Raw genomic sequence first — 17,159 nt, forward strand, 5'->3', positions numbered from 1 at the left:
GCCTACTCATGATGATACTAAACAAGATATCCAGCAACTGACACTTTTCCTCAAATAAGGATTGAGCACCAATGGCTCCTTAGAGCTGATTCCAAGGTAAGCAATGTGGAACATTGGAGGTGAATCACAAAAAAGAAATGCAGAAGAATGTCACTTTAAGAATATTTGAATCTGCTTCTCCATTCAGACACAGGAAAATGCTAATTAAGTGAAGAGTGAGAAAGAACAGCCCACGTGTCACTCTTGACCTTTCTGATCTCTGTCTAATAACTGGTGATTCTGTTGTTTCTTTAGGAATCAAGGCAAGGATTCTCTGTGATGGAGCAGCTGGGGCTGAGTGTGTTTATACTGGGGTGTTTAAACCCAAATTTATCCATGGGTCAGAATAAAAATGCAAATAAGTGAACAGACTGGGCGTATGAGGCAGTACAGATTGGTGGGGACCCGGGATAAACCAGAAAGCAAATGCCTCCTTTAAGAGAACAGTCACTAATTGGAGCCAACTCATTGTCCCTACTTAAGACTGTAGACCCAATGTTGCTAGAACTTCATTATCTAAGAGATGCCACAAATATTTATGTATATTAGAAAACTCCTCCATTTTAAAATATTGGCACTGAATTAAAAATTTTAAGTCCTAGGTGTGCCAACATCTGTCCTTTGAGCTCACGGTTTGGGACCTCTGATTTAGCTTCCGTTCTACATTATACAATTTGAGCTATTTTAGTCCATTTGGTAGATGTAAGAACTTTATTTTCTATGAAGGAGGGGAGGAAATATTAAGTAATATGCTTCTATGGCCGTAGTAACATACATGAAAAATAACATACATGGTGGTAGTTTTCCCAGCTCCGTTGGGTCCCAGCAATGAAGTAATGTGCCCTTCATAAAAGTTCAGATTGAGATTATCAACGGCAATTTTTGAGCCATAGATCTTTGTGACCCCATGCAGGGCAACCCCAACTGTGAGATCTTTAGGTTCAGGCTCAATGTTGGAGGGAAACGTGTATTCAGGACCTGGAGAGAAATTAAGAGAAGAGTTGTAAGCCCACAGATAAGGAAATTGCAGCCAGAGTTAGATTTTTCTCTAATTAAAAACTGAAGACTATAATAATACAACCTTTTAAGTAAAAACATAATTTATATATAGTTTTTAGCCTCCTTCTCACTTGGTCAAAGAATGAATGAGAGTGAGAAACCATATTCTGTAAGGTTTATATCACCCTTGTATGTCAGAAAAAGCAGTCCTAGTATTCAGAATTACAATAATGAATTATCCTTTATTCAACAGATTTCAAATATTCAAAAGACAAGTCTACGTCTTGGTTGTCCGACTGAACAGGAGAATACCAACTTACGGAATAAATGTCTACACGGTATGATTTTACAGAGACAAGGCTAGCTCAAATCTGTGGCTTATAGAATCCAGTCATTAATTACTATCTACATCTCCTTCAGGCATCACAGAAGGACCACTTACATGGGTCATCCTTCGCAAGGATAACCTACTCATCCAATGTCAGTAAGACATGAACTTTAAACTGTTGGTCCAGTGGGTTATGCTAAGTTATCCATAGTTGTTACATGGTTACTCCTTATCATTAGTGACAGATGGCTGGAGTTAGGGGTGCAGACTGCAGCCAAGGAATAAAATTTTTCTCTGTGTGAGTCTAACTGGACCACAAAGGGATGCAATCTTGGCCTAATTAGCACCATATGCTAACCAACAGAGCTAATGAGCCCAGAAAAAGCCACAATTTAATCTCCATAAGAGTCTAAACACATACGTGTAGACATATTCATCCATGACTAAAAGGATGATAATTTTGCCATTCTGAAAAACATAATTAAAATCACTAGTCATGTAAATTGTATATCACTTCTCTCATAGTAATGCCTGTTGTTGACCTACTTGTCTTACTGGCAGATGGGTTGGTGTTCTGCATCATGATATTAGTAAACATAAGGCCATTGCTTTTCTCATGCTTCACGTCTGCACATCCCAATCGCTCCTTCCAATAGGAAGGAAGGATTGGAAAATACCATGGAGCTGCCATACCATATGTACCTGTAATAAAAATGTGTTAGGAAAAGCAACTTTTAGTTGATTGTTAACATTTAAGCAACAGAAGCTAAACAACAAAATATTATATATGGTTCAGGAAGTGTTCTCTTTTTTTTCCCGATTCTATAAACACTAAAGAGTAGTCTCAGTTTCCAAAGTAAAATAAAAAATATAGGCTTTCTTTTATTATTTTTTTAGTTTCAATGAAGAATAATTGTATACCATGAAATTTACTTTTTGTAAGTGTAGTTAGATGATTTTTGGTAAATATATAAAGTTGTGCAACCATCGCCACAATCCTTGTATTAGAACATTCTAGAACTCCAAAAAGTTTTTTTCTGCCCATTTACAGATAACCCCTGTTCCCAACCCAAGTCCCAATCACTGATATGCTTTCTGTCCCTATATATTTGTTTTTGATAGAAATTTTATATAAATGGAAGAATACTCTTTTATTCATTTACAGCATCAGAACAATGTACAAATATAAATAAGGCTTAATGGAAAAATTCCTAGCATGTTAGAAGTGATGAACACTTGAGACCTAGGAGAGGGAATCTGACTAGTCTTTTTCCATTAGAACTTGATAAAGTTTCCTTAGAATTAGGAGACTTGGGTTTTTGCCTCATAATATCGCATATGCCCATTTGGAAAGACTGGATTCCATGCTTCTTAATTCACTCTATCCTTTAGAGGAACATCAGAGAAGGAACTCACCAGTGTATTATCTTATCTTAAAAAATTTCACTTAGTTTTGGGATTTAATTAATTTTTTGGAGATTATATATGGTAAATCAAATTTTAAAAATATGTATGTTAGCCGATTTATGATGATGAAAACCATAAAAGCATATGTTTATAGGAAGCATGTTCATACCTGGAAAAACATTCCTGACATACCAGGCAATAAGGAAGTAAATGAAAGAGTCAGCTAAGATTAGACAGCACAGCCAGCCAAACGAGGTGGTGTCATCCTGAACCGGGGAACTGTACATGTTTTCCCACTGAAGACCTAAAAGGCGAACACATATATTTATTCTTGGATGAGATGTACTGCAGCTGTGAAAGAAAAAATCCTGTTTTAAAGAAAGTGAGCCTACCGATGTCCTGTTCCTCGTATCTCGCAATGTATTGACTTGCGTAACTGAATGCTGTTGGGGAAAGCAGGCTCTGTGAAGAAAATAAACAGCAATGATAATAGACTTCATACATATCACCCAGAGGGATCTTAACACACTTAAAACTTTGGGCACTTATGTACATAAAACTGACACTAACTCTCTAAGCATATTTAAAAACACAGAGGTCTCTTCTCAAGCACACCATAACTCTGAAAGAAGAGGAGAGGAAACAGCAGAAAACAAAAGCAGGAGAGTTATAACTTGGAAAATATTTGTCAAAAATGCAAACTATATAACTAAACTTATTAAACGTTGCTCAGCAATTAATAAAACAGGTAATTACAGGATAATGCAATGTTAAGATTAAAATCAAATAAAATGTTAGGGGCTACTTCATAAACTGATTTCAGGTAATAAAAGTATTAAGAATGAAAATATACTAAAATATCAATTGATTGAATGCTTATAATGCAACAAATTAAAAATTTAAATTTTGGGGCCGGCCCCGTGGCGAAGTGGTTAAGTTCTCGCACTCTGCTTGAGCGGCCCAGCGTTTCGCCAGTTCGAGACCCAGGTGCTGACATGGCACGGTTCATCAAGCCATGCTGAGGCAGCGTCCCACATGCCACAACTAGAAGGACCCACAACTAAAAATATACAACTATGTACCAGGGGGCTTTGGGGAGAAAAAAGAAAAAAATAAAAATCTTTAAAAAAAATTTTAAATGTTGTTTAAACCCAAAATAATCAGTGTTAAATGAAAGTTATTTACCACTTTCTATTTCCATAAGTAGCAAAGTTTTAATATGATTCTCAGTCAATGCTGAGATTTACTTCTGCTTTCCAAATTTCAGTCAGTAATCTTAATGCTTTCATTAAAATTCTTAAATTAATTTAGTACTCTTGAATTGAACAGGCAGAATTCAAAATTGATTATATGTTGTCAGTGCATTTGTCTTTATGCCTGTAAGTTATATTGTACATCATGAAAACCATGAGAATTACTCATAGATGAGAATAATTCCAGCTATAGAGGCGCTAAGACCTTCAAGGAATTGGACCAGAGAGAAGTCAGAATTCTTGATGATCTTTAAAACGTGATATGTTACATTTTAATTGTTCTTTCTTCAAGAACTATTTCTTAACAGCATCACATAATAGGGTTTTAGAGACTGTGGGGTGAAAATTTCCTTTTCATAATATTATGCTTACATGGTATACAATGATGTAGAAAACAACTATCATTAGGACAGTTAAGCTTATTTTTCTATCACTGAACTTTTAAATTTAGATAAGTGTACTTTCAGTTTGAGAATCTAAAAACAAAAACAGGGTGCATTCTTTTTACACACTGGTCATTCGGTTGTGATGTTTGACTCACCATGAATACTTTTACGACATAGCTCAACTCATTCTCAACTGTAACTAGCACAATGAATGGAAAAAAGGCAATGATGTAGATGAGGCTTCCGATCAGAGCTGCAATGTTGGTGTTGTTGAAGAAGACGCTGATGAGATAGCTCATGGCAATAACTGAGAAGCTGTAGTCCGAAAAATACAGGAACAAAATGAACCCATTTGTTTTAGGAAGGATATTGCCAAACTTGAGAATAATGATGAGGAGGATGATGGTAACCAGCAGAAATCCAACACTCTCTATAAGCCAGGCAAAAAAGTGGCTGCAGGAGTTGACGCCCATCATCTTCATGTACTGTAAAAAGGAGAAAGAGTTAGCTGCTTCTTCAGTGGATATGCTCTCAAATAGCAATTACTCCTATACCATGCCAAGATGCCCATGAGGCTTTTCATATATATGAAATGAGGCATTTTAGTGATTTACATAAGTCAAGTATTTGTCCAAGCTTGCTGTGTGAAATTAATATGACCCCTTATGCCAGCCCATCTTAGACCGTATGCTCCCAGAGTGTCCCAGTATAATGGGCTCTTTTCTTTCAATTCCATTTTATAACTGGTATCTAACTGATGCCTCAACATTAAACTAGTTTAGAATAGATCAGCAAAATCTATGACATTCCTGGGGCTAGCCCTGAGGCCTAGTGGGTAAGTTCAGTGCACTCCGCTTTGGCAGCCTGGGTTTGGTTCCCAGGCATAGATCTACACCACTCGGCAGCAGCCATGCTGTGGCGGTGACCCACATGCAAAATAGAGAAAGATGGGCAACAGATGTTAACTCAGGGTGAATCTTCCTCAGGAAAAAAAAGTATGGTATTCCCTGCAGAATTTTACATGTTTATGTAAATTTGACATTTGTGCAGACATGAATATTTCAAGCTGGTGAAAAACCATGGTTTATTTTAAATTGAATGTAAGGACTAAGATAATAAAATTCCATATATATATAATATATGTATTTTACCAAACGTTAATGAACACCACAATCAGCATTCACGTTCCTGAGAGAAATAGAATAGACCTGATTCCTAAGAATTTAAAACATGGGAACTTTGAAGGGAGACTCTCTGCCTTTTGCTCCAGCTTCCCCATCCTCAAAATCCCTGGCAGTCTAGGGCAAGTTTGCCATCTTTGTTTTCCAAAAAGACATTCATACACTCAAAATGAAGTCATATACCTGAGATAATCTACATCTCTTTCTCAGTTGCCATTCTTTAATAACCAGTGATCCTCTAGAGGCCTCGGGACCTCACCAAGGTAGAAAAACACAGCAGCAGGATGTGCTTGTGCGTTAACTCAAAGGGATTCTGAAAGATCTAAAGTTCCCTGGACCTGGTCGTCTTGAATTTGGTGACGTGTGGTACTTTGGGAGAACCCGGATATCTTGGTTTCTAGTTTTAACAACTCATGATTAATTTTAATCTTATGAATCCAATATTTCATTAAAAAAAATGAACAAAAGAAATGCTCCACTAAAAGCTTTCTAATTCAGTATTTTTATAAAATAAAGGATTTTCAATGGTTCCACCCCCTTAAACCTAACTTGATTAGAAAAAAAAGATGGTGAATGTGCTGGATCTTTTGCTCTGCAAGCAGAAGAGTGAATTTTACTTTCTGCCTTTGCAACTTATCACATTTTGATAACTCTGCTGCTCTGGTTGTTACCATGGAAACAGCTACCTGACTGCCAATGGTCTAAGCTGAGGGCCTGAAGCTAATCACCACTGAGAAAAAGCCCTGACTTTTCCTCTTAGCTTTGCCCTCTTCCTTACCCTCTCCTCTCCTGGTGCTTCTCTCCTCCCGGCCCCGCCACCCTTTGCAGTGAAGGTTCAACCTATATTTCCATAGGAATGCAAGCGTGGGTCAGAGTAAAAAAGTCAGCATGGAGCGAAGATTCACCATGGAAGTTTTCCTCCAATTGCTACATATCTACCACTGAAAACAAAATTACATTTTGGTGTGAAAAACGACCTCACAGACCTTATTCTAGAAATTCTTTCCCTGCATCGCTACCCATTTGAGAAAATGTAATGTGTCATGTTTTACAACTGCGTTTCACAGCTATTCAGCTATTCAAATATGACCATGATACTTTAGCGCTTTTTATTTGCCTTTCCTGCTATTTGTATTTTGAGTTTTTCACTGAGTTTATACCTATTTGAATATAATTAAATAAGGAGTTATGGAACCCATATAACTACTCCAAAGTTGACATTCACCACCTAATTTCACATGGCCTATATGAAAAATACTTCCCTCCCAATAGCAATATATGTCAGTAGGAGACGATGTCAATATATTTAGCAACATGGATATAAAATATCCAGGACACCATCAAGGACATAAAGTAAAGCTGACTTCATTTGTCTAACTGTGCTTTCATTCCTTGACAATTGATAGCTGCAGTATAAAACATTTACGCATCTAGAAAATTCTCCGTTCACAGACTTGTTAAAAGACAATTTGGCAAACCTGAAGACCAGGCGTTTATCACTGTAATTTTGAAGTTTTTGAGACTCAGGATGAGATTCCTGTGCCTAAGAGTTGGTAAAAACTGGAGCTTGATCATCATGTTTTATTGAAGTAGATCGAGTTAGCTGCTTCCAAAGTATCCACTACTTAACATCCTAGCATGAAACTTCGGTGCTAAACTTCAGGATTTTATGCCATGAGGAAAACAGCTGTTATTCATAAACAGCGAGAGCAATGAGAACACGTAAGTCATCCATAAATTATCCAGATTCACTGCCAACTTTGTTAGAATAAACAAGACCAAACGCTGATGGAATGTGGCCCACAGAGAATGGTTGGCTATGCTTTCTTAGATGTCATTAGTTCCTTCTCAAAGTGACAAACGTCAGGTGCCAGCTTTGCAATCAAAGAGTCACTTGTCTCAAGCCTCCCAAACCTGCCAGAGCAATTCATTGATAGCTGACAACCTGTTGCTTAAGAAAACCCCTGTGCACGGTGGTCAAAGTCTGCCCCAGCTTATGGCAGAAAATAAGGAGAAGAAAGAGATTCTGTAAGATTTTGGATAAACATGTTGCCACATTCAACAGAAGCTTATGCACAAGGATTGGCATCAATGCTGTCAGGAAGAAATCATAAATATTCGTATATTTACTTGACAGCAATGTCTTTATTCAACTCAACAAGAATGTCAAGCACTAATTTATAAGGAATAACAACATTTTCTACCTCATGCATACACTCAAAATGAAGCCATGTATCTGAGATAATCTTTATCTCTTTAAAAAATTCTCTTAATAATAGATATTTATATTATTTTTTTAATAAGATGTAAAGGATGGCGTCACCATTACTTGGAATAATCTAAACTCCCACTACTGGGATGAATAGTGTATGTCAAGAAAGCATAAAAGATTGTTTAAAGTGAGGCACCAAAGGGCTAAAGATCCCTGCATAATTCTTGGTAACATCTCTGCAGCCCACAGATATTGTAGTTTACCTGTCTGAACCGAGAGAGAACATTTTCAAAATTTTGTCTCCAACTGAATGTAAGCACTGAAACCCCCATAAATGACTTATATTAGATCACATAGATGAAACTAACCCATAAATCAAGAAAATAATGTGGAAAAGTACTCTCCTATGTGTCGTAAAATCAGATTTTGTATAGCTTTAATATTTTAATTCTTAAAAGCAAGGAATACAGAACAAAAGCCAATTGAAAGGCATTTTGAAACAGTTTGTTTTTTTAAACAACAGGCTTCATTTCATCAATAAACTTATTGGGCATTAATATTTCTGCCAATTGCTTTAACAAGTTAAAGGAATTCACTGGAGTCTCATACCATAACAAGGTCAAGGATTAGTGGCTACATTGAAATAGCAACTAACTTGGTTTTCATGCCCAGATTTGAGACCAGTTACACAGGCAAAAATGTATTATTTTTACTTTTTTTTTTTTTTTTTTTTTTGCTGAGGAAGACTAGCTCTGAGCTAACCTCTATGCCAGTCTTCCTCCACTTTATATATGGGTCACCGCCACAGCATGGCTGACAAGAGGTGTAGGTCCACACCTGGGCTCCAAACCCACGAACCCAGGCTGCTGAAGCAGAGTGTGCCAAACTTAACCACTACACCATGGGGTCCACCCAGTTTAATTTGGAATGAGAAGGAAGTAGTGAGTGGACAGCTTTAGACCTTAATTGATTATAAAAAAAATAGTATTAAAAAGTAATTTTGAATCTCTGGTAGACTAAGAGATTATCTATTATTATCTTCAAAAGACCTTAAGAGTCTATGCTACTAAAACAAGATTATGAGAGGGAAGGTAGCTCTGATATGGAAAAGGATTGGTCGGAAGTCATGACACTTAAGTACTAACCCAGATCGACCATTAACTAGTTCCATGGTTTTTAGCAAGTCAGCTCTGACTTTCCGGGTTCAGTTTTTTCACCTTTAAAAAGGAGGAGGTTAGTTTAGAATTGTGGGCAGTGGAGGGGGGCTGAGCAGGAGGCAGTGGGAACATTCCACTCATGCCGCACCTGCTTCCATCAATTCCTCTTACAAATAGACTGTATTCTTTTGAATTTTGGGCATCACTGATTTTAAGATGTGCCATTATTTTATATGCCACCAAGAAAGAAAAATCACTGCCAAATAAATTATCACCCTGATCTATCAACGCATCCCAATTTCAGAGGGTTTAAAATGTGAAGAAAAGAATCATTATCTTGGAAATGATAAAATATAGATAATTGAATCATCGTCTCTTCTGGCAGTGAGAAGGCACATTCTGGAAATATCCTGCTGAATGAAGTCTCGATGAGGAGACTCAGAGAGTTAAAGGGATTGGGCCCAAGGGACTATGAACGGGAAGACACAAAGCCTGACTCTGATTCCACATTCAGTGATCTTCTGTTCTGTCACTTTGACCCCCAATATCAGGCAGCTAAATTTTGAAAATAAATGACTGCGACATGAAGACACAGCTACCAACTAGAAACTGGTTCATGGTTAAAAATATGTCTTTCAAGTCTTCAATTGAGAAAGGACTCTTCATTATGCTTTGATATTTTTTGGTGACATACATAGATGTACTCAGAAAGCATCCCCTTCAAAGGCAAAATAATACAGTGTGTGTATTTTATATGTATGTATATACTTATATAGTGAGTATATTATATATACATCATACATACATATATATCACACACATGTATATGTGTATATACATACACATACTTATATTTAGTGTGTGTTTCTGCCAAAAATATTTTTAAGGTAGATATTTATTTTGAAGTAGAAAAGAACTCATTTTCTGTCAGTTTTCTACTTCAAAGTTTTCCTTTTATCTGTAAACATTCACTTATGAGTACCAGGAACCTAAAAGAGAAATATAAGGTAAGAGCTTGCAGCCACAATTATGGTCCAAGGCACAGATTCAAGTTTCTAAACTGGAATTAAGAAATCATTGCACGCAGTCCTGAATACAACAGGGCTCAAACAAACTGATGAGACATTTACCAAATTGTAACTGAAATACAAGAATGCAGCTGTGAGAGTCACACAGAATTCAAATTGAAATGGTAACAAGGATAGGTTCAAACTCTATGACAACCCTGGAAGTGGCTGTTGAACTGACGAAAATATGGAGCAGTTGTTTGTACCTTGGAAGGAGAAACAATCCATTGCCTAGAAGCATTGGCAAAGGAAGCCTGAAGGTACAAGTGGACTAACAGGTTACTCCAACCTAGTTATTTCAGGTTGTCAGCCAGGCCTTGCAATAATTATTAGGCCCCAGTTTTGAAATGCTTCTGCTTTCTTTTCACTCCATGAGTGAGGGTAAGAATGGATTCATTACAGGATGACCGGATAAAATAATTTCTATTCCAATGCAATCACACAATGCTTTTTTATAAATGCTAATAAGAATTTATATTTTGGATTTGAGGATGATGATAAAGAGCATGCTTAAGAAGAAATCACACTTTACATCCCAGGTCCTGTCTTCCATTGTCATATTTTTAACCTAATCAGTAGCATAACCTGAAATACTTAGTCTCTATAAATCATGAGTCAGTGGGAGAGAGGGGAGAAGGTAATTGAAGAAGACAAGTACACTGGAAAGAGAATTTGCTTCTTGAGAGCTGAAACAAGCCATATGTCTATGTCTGTATCTATATCTGTATCTTCCTTTGGACTTTGGTTACCATGCCAACAATCTCTTGCCCTAATAGTAGTAGTGTTGTCATTTAAACTTCCTCTGTTAGATCCTAACTCATATAGGTAACTTCCTGGGCAAAAATTATCCTTAAGATCATAAATTGTACTCAAATTTTATTCAGAATTATTCGGATTTTGTTTTTCAAAAGCACTTATAAAATAACTTTTATGTAACTTTTCGAGAAGATGAAATATTGCCTTATCAGCTGCCTTTATTAAAAATACATACCAGAAAAACGCAAAAATAACAAACAACAAACAAAAATACGTAAAGTATTTTTCCATCTAACTCACAAGGTATGGGTCAGGCTTTCGGATTTGGCATAGGCATGATGAAAATCACAGTAATTAATGATTATACAAATAGAACTTATTCATAATAAGAAGAAATACTCAATGTACCTCATGAAGCCGGAGGTCTTTCTCATAAACAAGCTTTTTTACAAATGCAGCTATAAATACAACCCAGGCAACCATGAGCACAATTGGAAGAGAATAAGAGACACTGGTTAGGAAGCTGTAAAAAAACAAAAACAAAACAAAACACAAAAATCCAGTGACCAAAATGAATGTCATCCTTGCAGATTGTAATATACAAAGAACACACGCTCTCTTACATTGAAATTATACTCTTGTTTTGAATTTGAGAATAATCATTAATATTACACCTTTATTTATGGAATGTGAAGCTGACTTAACAGTGGACCCAAGATTTTCTTGCTGTAATGTTGCAAGAGGCAAAAACAGCTCTGGATTGTTAGCTAAAATTGCCACATTGTTTAAAATGTGTTTGAGTATGTCCTGTCCAGGAAAATAATCATTATATAGATATATTTGCAAGGTTCAAAGCCTTTTTGTCTAAACTAAATTCTTATCTAAAAGGCAGATTTAAAATTAGATGGTGATGGGTTTATCAAGCTAAAAGCTATATCTTCCCAAATGACTGTATTTATCCACTCTTCAGAAACTCATAGTTATTATTAAACTAAATTTCCCAAAATGAAATAAAATAAAACTCAAAGCATTCAATTTAAAATGCAGACAAAGAACTTGAATTCCTTAAAATAATTCTCCAGGAGATGTTTCATAAACAGTATAGAAAGGTTTTTTCTGGTAATGTGCTAAACGAGAGAGTCACTAGAAGTCTTCATCAGGCCCCAAATGTGGCCTTCCTGAGTGGCCTGCCCACAATACCTGAGAGTTCAAATGAAGTGTTTCTCAAAGTTGAGCGTGAATCAGAAACGCTGGAAGGGCTTTATTAAAACAGATTTCTGACCCCCACCCATAAGCTTCTGATTTATCATACCTAGGGGAGAGTAATGAATTTGCATTTTAAACAATTTCCCAGGTGATGCCTATGTTGCTGGTCCGAGGGCCATAGTTTGAGAACCATGGTTCTGACATTAGCCACTTTCCATGGGCTAAGGCAAATGAGGAGTTTCCACTGAGAGAAACTCTAAATTGATCTGTTTTGCGTGTTAGCCTCCACGGAAGCTATCGTTTGGAGAAAGGTCCCAAGGCCACTTCCTTTTTAATCTATAAGGCTAAGGAATTACCTTCAAGTTCCCCATGAAAATGCAAATATTAAAGGGACACGACCTTGCCATCACTCATTATCACTTTGGCATCCTCGGTGTATCACCATCAGAGAGATGAGGGGTTTTTTGCTGGGGGAGGAGTGAGGGCGGAGGCCACATCCATTTTTTTGGTTCCTGGGAAATTGTCTAGCATGGGGTAGGCACTTAAAGAATATTTGTTGAATGAATTTTGTCTTGGTTGAGGTCCAGCCTTGATGCTGTTTCTGGCTCTAGAATTAAGCATAGTCTCTCATTCGTTAATAACAAATTCCCTGTAATATTTCTTCCAAGTGACTGCGTATTTGAGGCTTGGTATAGTATAAAGTAGAAAATGCTGGTCTCGCAGGACCAGTGCAGTACCATCTACACTACTTTGGACAAGTTACTTAAGCTTTTTGGATTTCAGTCTTTTCATCTGGAAAGTATGGCTGATAATACCTGTTCCCACTTATCTTACGAAGTCGTTGGAGGGAACAAATGAAATAATATATGTGAAAGCACTTGGCATGCGACAAAGACATTATATGTAAATGTAAGGCATTATGACCATACTCTCACAAAGAATGCAGAGTACAGTTACTTTTACTCTTAAAAGAAGCATCCAGGTCCCCACCATCCTAGGTGTGAAAATTTACAAGGGTACAAGATATGAAAATTACAAAAAGAATGAGCAGGAAAATAGATGAGAATTTTCATTTAATAGAACCCACAGGTCTTTACTATTCATGCATGCTGTGCAGTTCACACACAGTTCAGGCTGCAAAGTCCTGACTGGCCTCCACAATGAGCTGCTAACCTTGACAACCCGCTAATGGAATCCTCATCTGTCCCAGTATCACAGCTGCACAAAGGGTTACATAACCTCATCTCATCTATAGCTTTTGAAGCAGCCAAAGGAGACAGAGCATCAATAGAAAGAAAAAAAGAAAAAAAACAACCCAGAACCATCTGAATTGTACATAAGCTGCACTAACCGAGCTGAATAACAAGCACAATTCCTTTACAGGAATATTCAGCCTCAAGCTTTTGTGTAGGAGGGTGAGCTTGAAAAACGTAGTCCTTTGACCTTATTTTTCCACTGTGGTCAGAGCGGAGGAGACACTCAGGGCTACCTGACTGGCATATTTCTTGAACATTCAAATTCCATTGTCTAAAAGCATGATCTTTACATTTTTTGTTCATTTAGCAAACCCCTTTAGATAAAGATTCCTAGCAAGTGGACTGATAGTCCATGAAATAGTTTCAGATAGCACAATATTTATCTCAGAGAGTTGATCAATGATCCGTTTCATCAAAAATTTTTCCTTAAAATTGACCATACATGCACAGATATCTCGTTAAATTTGAGAGTTAGGAGAGATTGTAAGATTGTCTTGTTTAACGCCCTCCTTTGACTAGAGAAAGGCAAGACCTATAGACAGCAGGTAACATTAAAATCATGCAGCAGTGCACTCAGGTCTGGAGTCCAGTTCTCCTAATTCAAGGGCCAATGTTCTTGGAAAGCTAAGGGTTATGATAAAGAAAATATACATCATTTAGTAAGAACTCTGCCATCATCTGTAACTATGAGCAGCTGTAGTGTAGCTGTTACCTATAGTGTGGACCCTTTCCTGGAAACAGGTATTTGGCTAAGGTTTGGTGAATGTTGCCCCTTCACCTGATGTATGGGAATGAATAAACAGAAATGAGCTCTCAAAAAAGTGACTACTAAGAAGGGCTGGAAGTGCCCAGACTTACTTGTCTTTCATGTAGCAGGGGTAAGGAATTGCTTGGACCTGGACTGCTACTTCCTGGCAGTTCCTTCCGGTCTGCAATTCAATGATTGCTCTTTCAATACTATCCTGCAAGTAAATAAAAGCCCTGCCATAGATCTGGTTGAGTGATGGAGAATTGTGTGGTCCCGGGGCCCAAATCTTGGTTCTTATGCTTCTCGTGGTCTGTGAGGTCTTGAGACTCATGCGGATGGTATATTTTATGACGGGAGGAAGAGAGACATTTTCAGAGTCATAGCTTCTGTGCTGGTTTCTGTTAGAAGGAAGCTTAAAAATAACACCTAAAAATAAAATGGCAACAAGAGCAGAAAGGTTATTTAATGGTTGACCTTATTCATTGTTTGGAGGGTACAGTTAGGGAGCCACCAAACAGACAATTGAGTCAGTAATGTGACAGTAAGTGCAGGCTTCTAATTTACGAAAAAGATAACTGATTGGAAGTGATGACCTCAGAGATTCAAAGCAGGAGTTTGAGAATATAATCACAAACTAAGTAGCCAGATTAAAAATATATCAGTCTCTGCCACTTACTGAAATTAAAACACACACACACGCTTTAAAATAAATAATCTTGACTTCACCCTGTAACTATGTAATTCTTTTCAATCTTAATTTTAACCACACCAACAAAATTACACACACATTGAAGGCTCCTCAGACAACGTGGTTGGTTGACTACATGAAAGGTTCTCTTTTCTAAGGACATCAGAAGGGACAGTGACCTCCCAGACTACTTTCCTAAGCTCTAGATGAAAGAGGTGAGGCAAGAATTTGGCCAATTTTAGTACAAAGAGAAGCTCAAACTCTAGCAGAATAACACTTACTTCCAAAGAGTTCATTGCTTTTGTAGAGTCTTTTAGCTTCTCTCTCCATTTCCTCGACACTTTGTGCTGCCTGAATACGGTCATATGACACACAGGAGGAAATATTTACTGTCAGGGAAGACAGTGTGTTGAGATGATCGATGAGGTCAATGCTGTTCTCCAATTTCAGCCTTAGACTATCTAAAGAGACAAAAAGTATATTATCATGTTGTATTATAATGTTGTTTCCAGTAGTAATGAGACAAAATACTGATTTTGGGGTAAGTTTTAAACATTAAACTAGCTTATAAATAACAGGAAGTTGTAGAATTTACTCTAAACATATCCAGTACCATACACCTAGGAAAACGTGTCCAGTTGTCCAAACATTCATAGAGGAGAATGTTGAGCAAGTTACAGATACAGTAAACCCAAGTTCCAAGGATAATACAAACTAATTTAAAAGTTTATTCTGCAATAGTTTAATTAACCAATGACTAAAGGTGGATAAGTTTTTTTAAAACTCAATCTGCGTGTAGTTAGGAAGAAAACTATGAATTAGAGATGAAAGTTTCCAATAAACAGAAAGGCTTACTTTGTTCAGGGAATGTGCTTATAAGGATTTAGACAAAGAAAAGCCTGTGTTGAGTGTGCAGAACCAATAAACGACGTCATGTACTAAGTTGTGCTACAGAATCAGTTCTTAGGAGACTATGAGAATCCATGCCACATTGTTGCAACTTTCTCATATTGTTTGATTTAAAACCTTATGTGAGTTATCTCTATTGATATCTGTATTAATCTAGACAAAATGATCAAGATTTCATTTCAGGTAATTATTCCGGAAGAAAGAGGATTTAATTGCTGTTTAATTTCATGATTCCTTATGAGGAAATCAACTGAGACAAAGGGTAAATATGAAATTACAAGTTAATAAATCACTTGGCCAATTAAATTTTCATTGACTTGATCATCATAAATACCGAGAACACTGTGAATATCGTAAATCCCTCCTCACAGAACCCAAAGGTAACCGTTCCATAGAAGACTTCAATAGAAGACTTCATTTCTCATAGAGAGCAAGTCTTAAATGCACTCTCATTAGAATTTAAAATGAAATGGTTTGTTGATAGGGACATTGGTGGGGGAGGGGTAGAATTGTGGTTGAACAGTGGCCTCCAGCGGTCATTGGAAATCAACACAACACCAAAGATTCTTTAGAAAAGCTGGTAGACAGAATCAAAGAAGAGCTATGAGGGTCAGTGTTCCCCATGTTCAAACTATACAACCTCTTAGACAAGTTACATATATAATTACACAAGCATCAAGTTTCATTGTTATATTTATTTTAGTCTTATTTTGAATTCTAAAACTCCCTCCCATATCTAAAGTAGGACTGATAAAATTTGTATAAAAACTTTGTTGTATATACCTGATATTTTAGTCAAATGGTTTCTTACCCAAATGATGCTTTTAGAGAATAAATCCACTAATGCCTTTCTTTAGTTAAACAGTCAACTCTCATAAAACGCATGCGATTATATACAATATAAGCACAAGCATAGTTCCTCCCCATTGGTGCACAATGTAAGGCACTCGTGTCCCAGGGGCGCCAGGGAGGAGGAGGGCCATTTGCTCCACTGCTGCCAAATTCTGATGCTCTCAATCCCTTCCTCATTCCCGTGGTTGCATAGCAACAGTGAATCAGACACAGACTGAATTAGATGTCTTGCATCCCTGAGGTTGAAGGTGGGAATGTGGCAGAAGGAATGCACGGGTTCAGACAGCTTCCTTTGATCCTCTTCAGCCTGTTCCTTTTAAATGACCGTAAGAGGAGGATCCAACCTTGAATACTGATGTAGGTTTATTTTCTTTTGAGTCTCTGCCTTACCTTTGTTTTACTCTTGCCAGTTCTATAACCTCTTTCAGTTACGCTCTGGGTTAGTCAAGTGATATGGAGGCCAGTGGAGATAAAAAGTTAAATGTAGCCAGAAATAAACCATTTCATCTTTCTTTGTCCTTAAGGATTTGCTTTTCATAGTTACCAAAAAAAAAGCGTCCTCTTACTTCTAGGGACCTACCAACCTACCCATGACTGTAGGAAAAGCTGCATACGCACGGAGTCTATTGCATTATCATTATTGAAACCAACCACAGACACTGGGTACGCAAATAATCATTACTACTTGCAATTGTACAATTATCTGGGAAGAGGA

At 37.1% G+C, this 17,159-nt stretch overlaps 1 protein-coding gene across 1 annotated transcript in view; it reads right to left on the minus strand.

The window, feature by feature from the left end:
- The window catches only part of ABCA12 (ATP binding cassette subfamily A member 12), a 159,652-nt gene that overhangs the window by 42,650 nt on the left and 99,843 nt on the right, over positions 1–17,159 (minus strand). Inside the window, exons 21-28 of the mRNA XM_014740290.3 lie at positions 14,965–15,144; positions 14,106–14,421; positions 11,194–11,308; positions 4,568–4,897; positions 3,166–3,235; positions 2,943–3,077; positions 1,913–2,068; positions 831–1,017 (exon numbers count right to left, since the gene is read on the minus strand). Of these exons, the coding sequence (XP_014595776.1) occupies positions 831–1,017; positions 1,913–2,068; positions 2,943–3,077; positions 3,166–3,235; positions 4,568–4,897; positions 11,194–11,308; positions 14,106–14,421; positions 14,965–15,144 (1,489 nt within the window). The remainder of the gene's footprint in view (positions 1–830; positions 1,018–1,912; positions 2,069–2,942; positions 3,078–3,165; positions 3,236–4,567; positions 4,898–11,193; positions 11,309–14,105; positions 14,422–14,964; positions 15,145–17,159) is intronic.

This window comes from Equus caballus, chromosome 6 (genome assembly GCF_041296265.1).
Source record: "Equus caballus isolate H_3958 breed thoroughbred chromosome 6, TB-T2T, whole genome shotgun sequence".
Classification (NCBI taxonomy): Eukaryota; Metazoa; Chordata; class Mammalia; order Perissodactyla; family Equidae; genus Equus; species Equus caballus.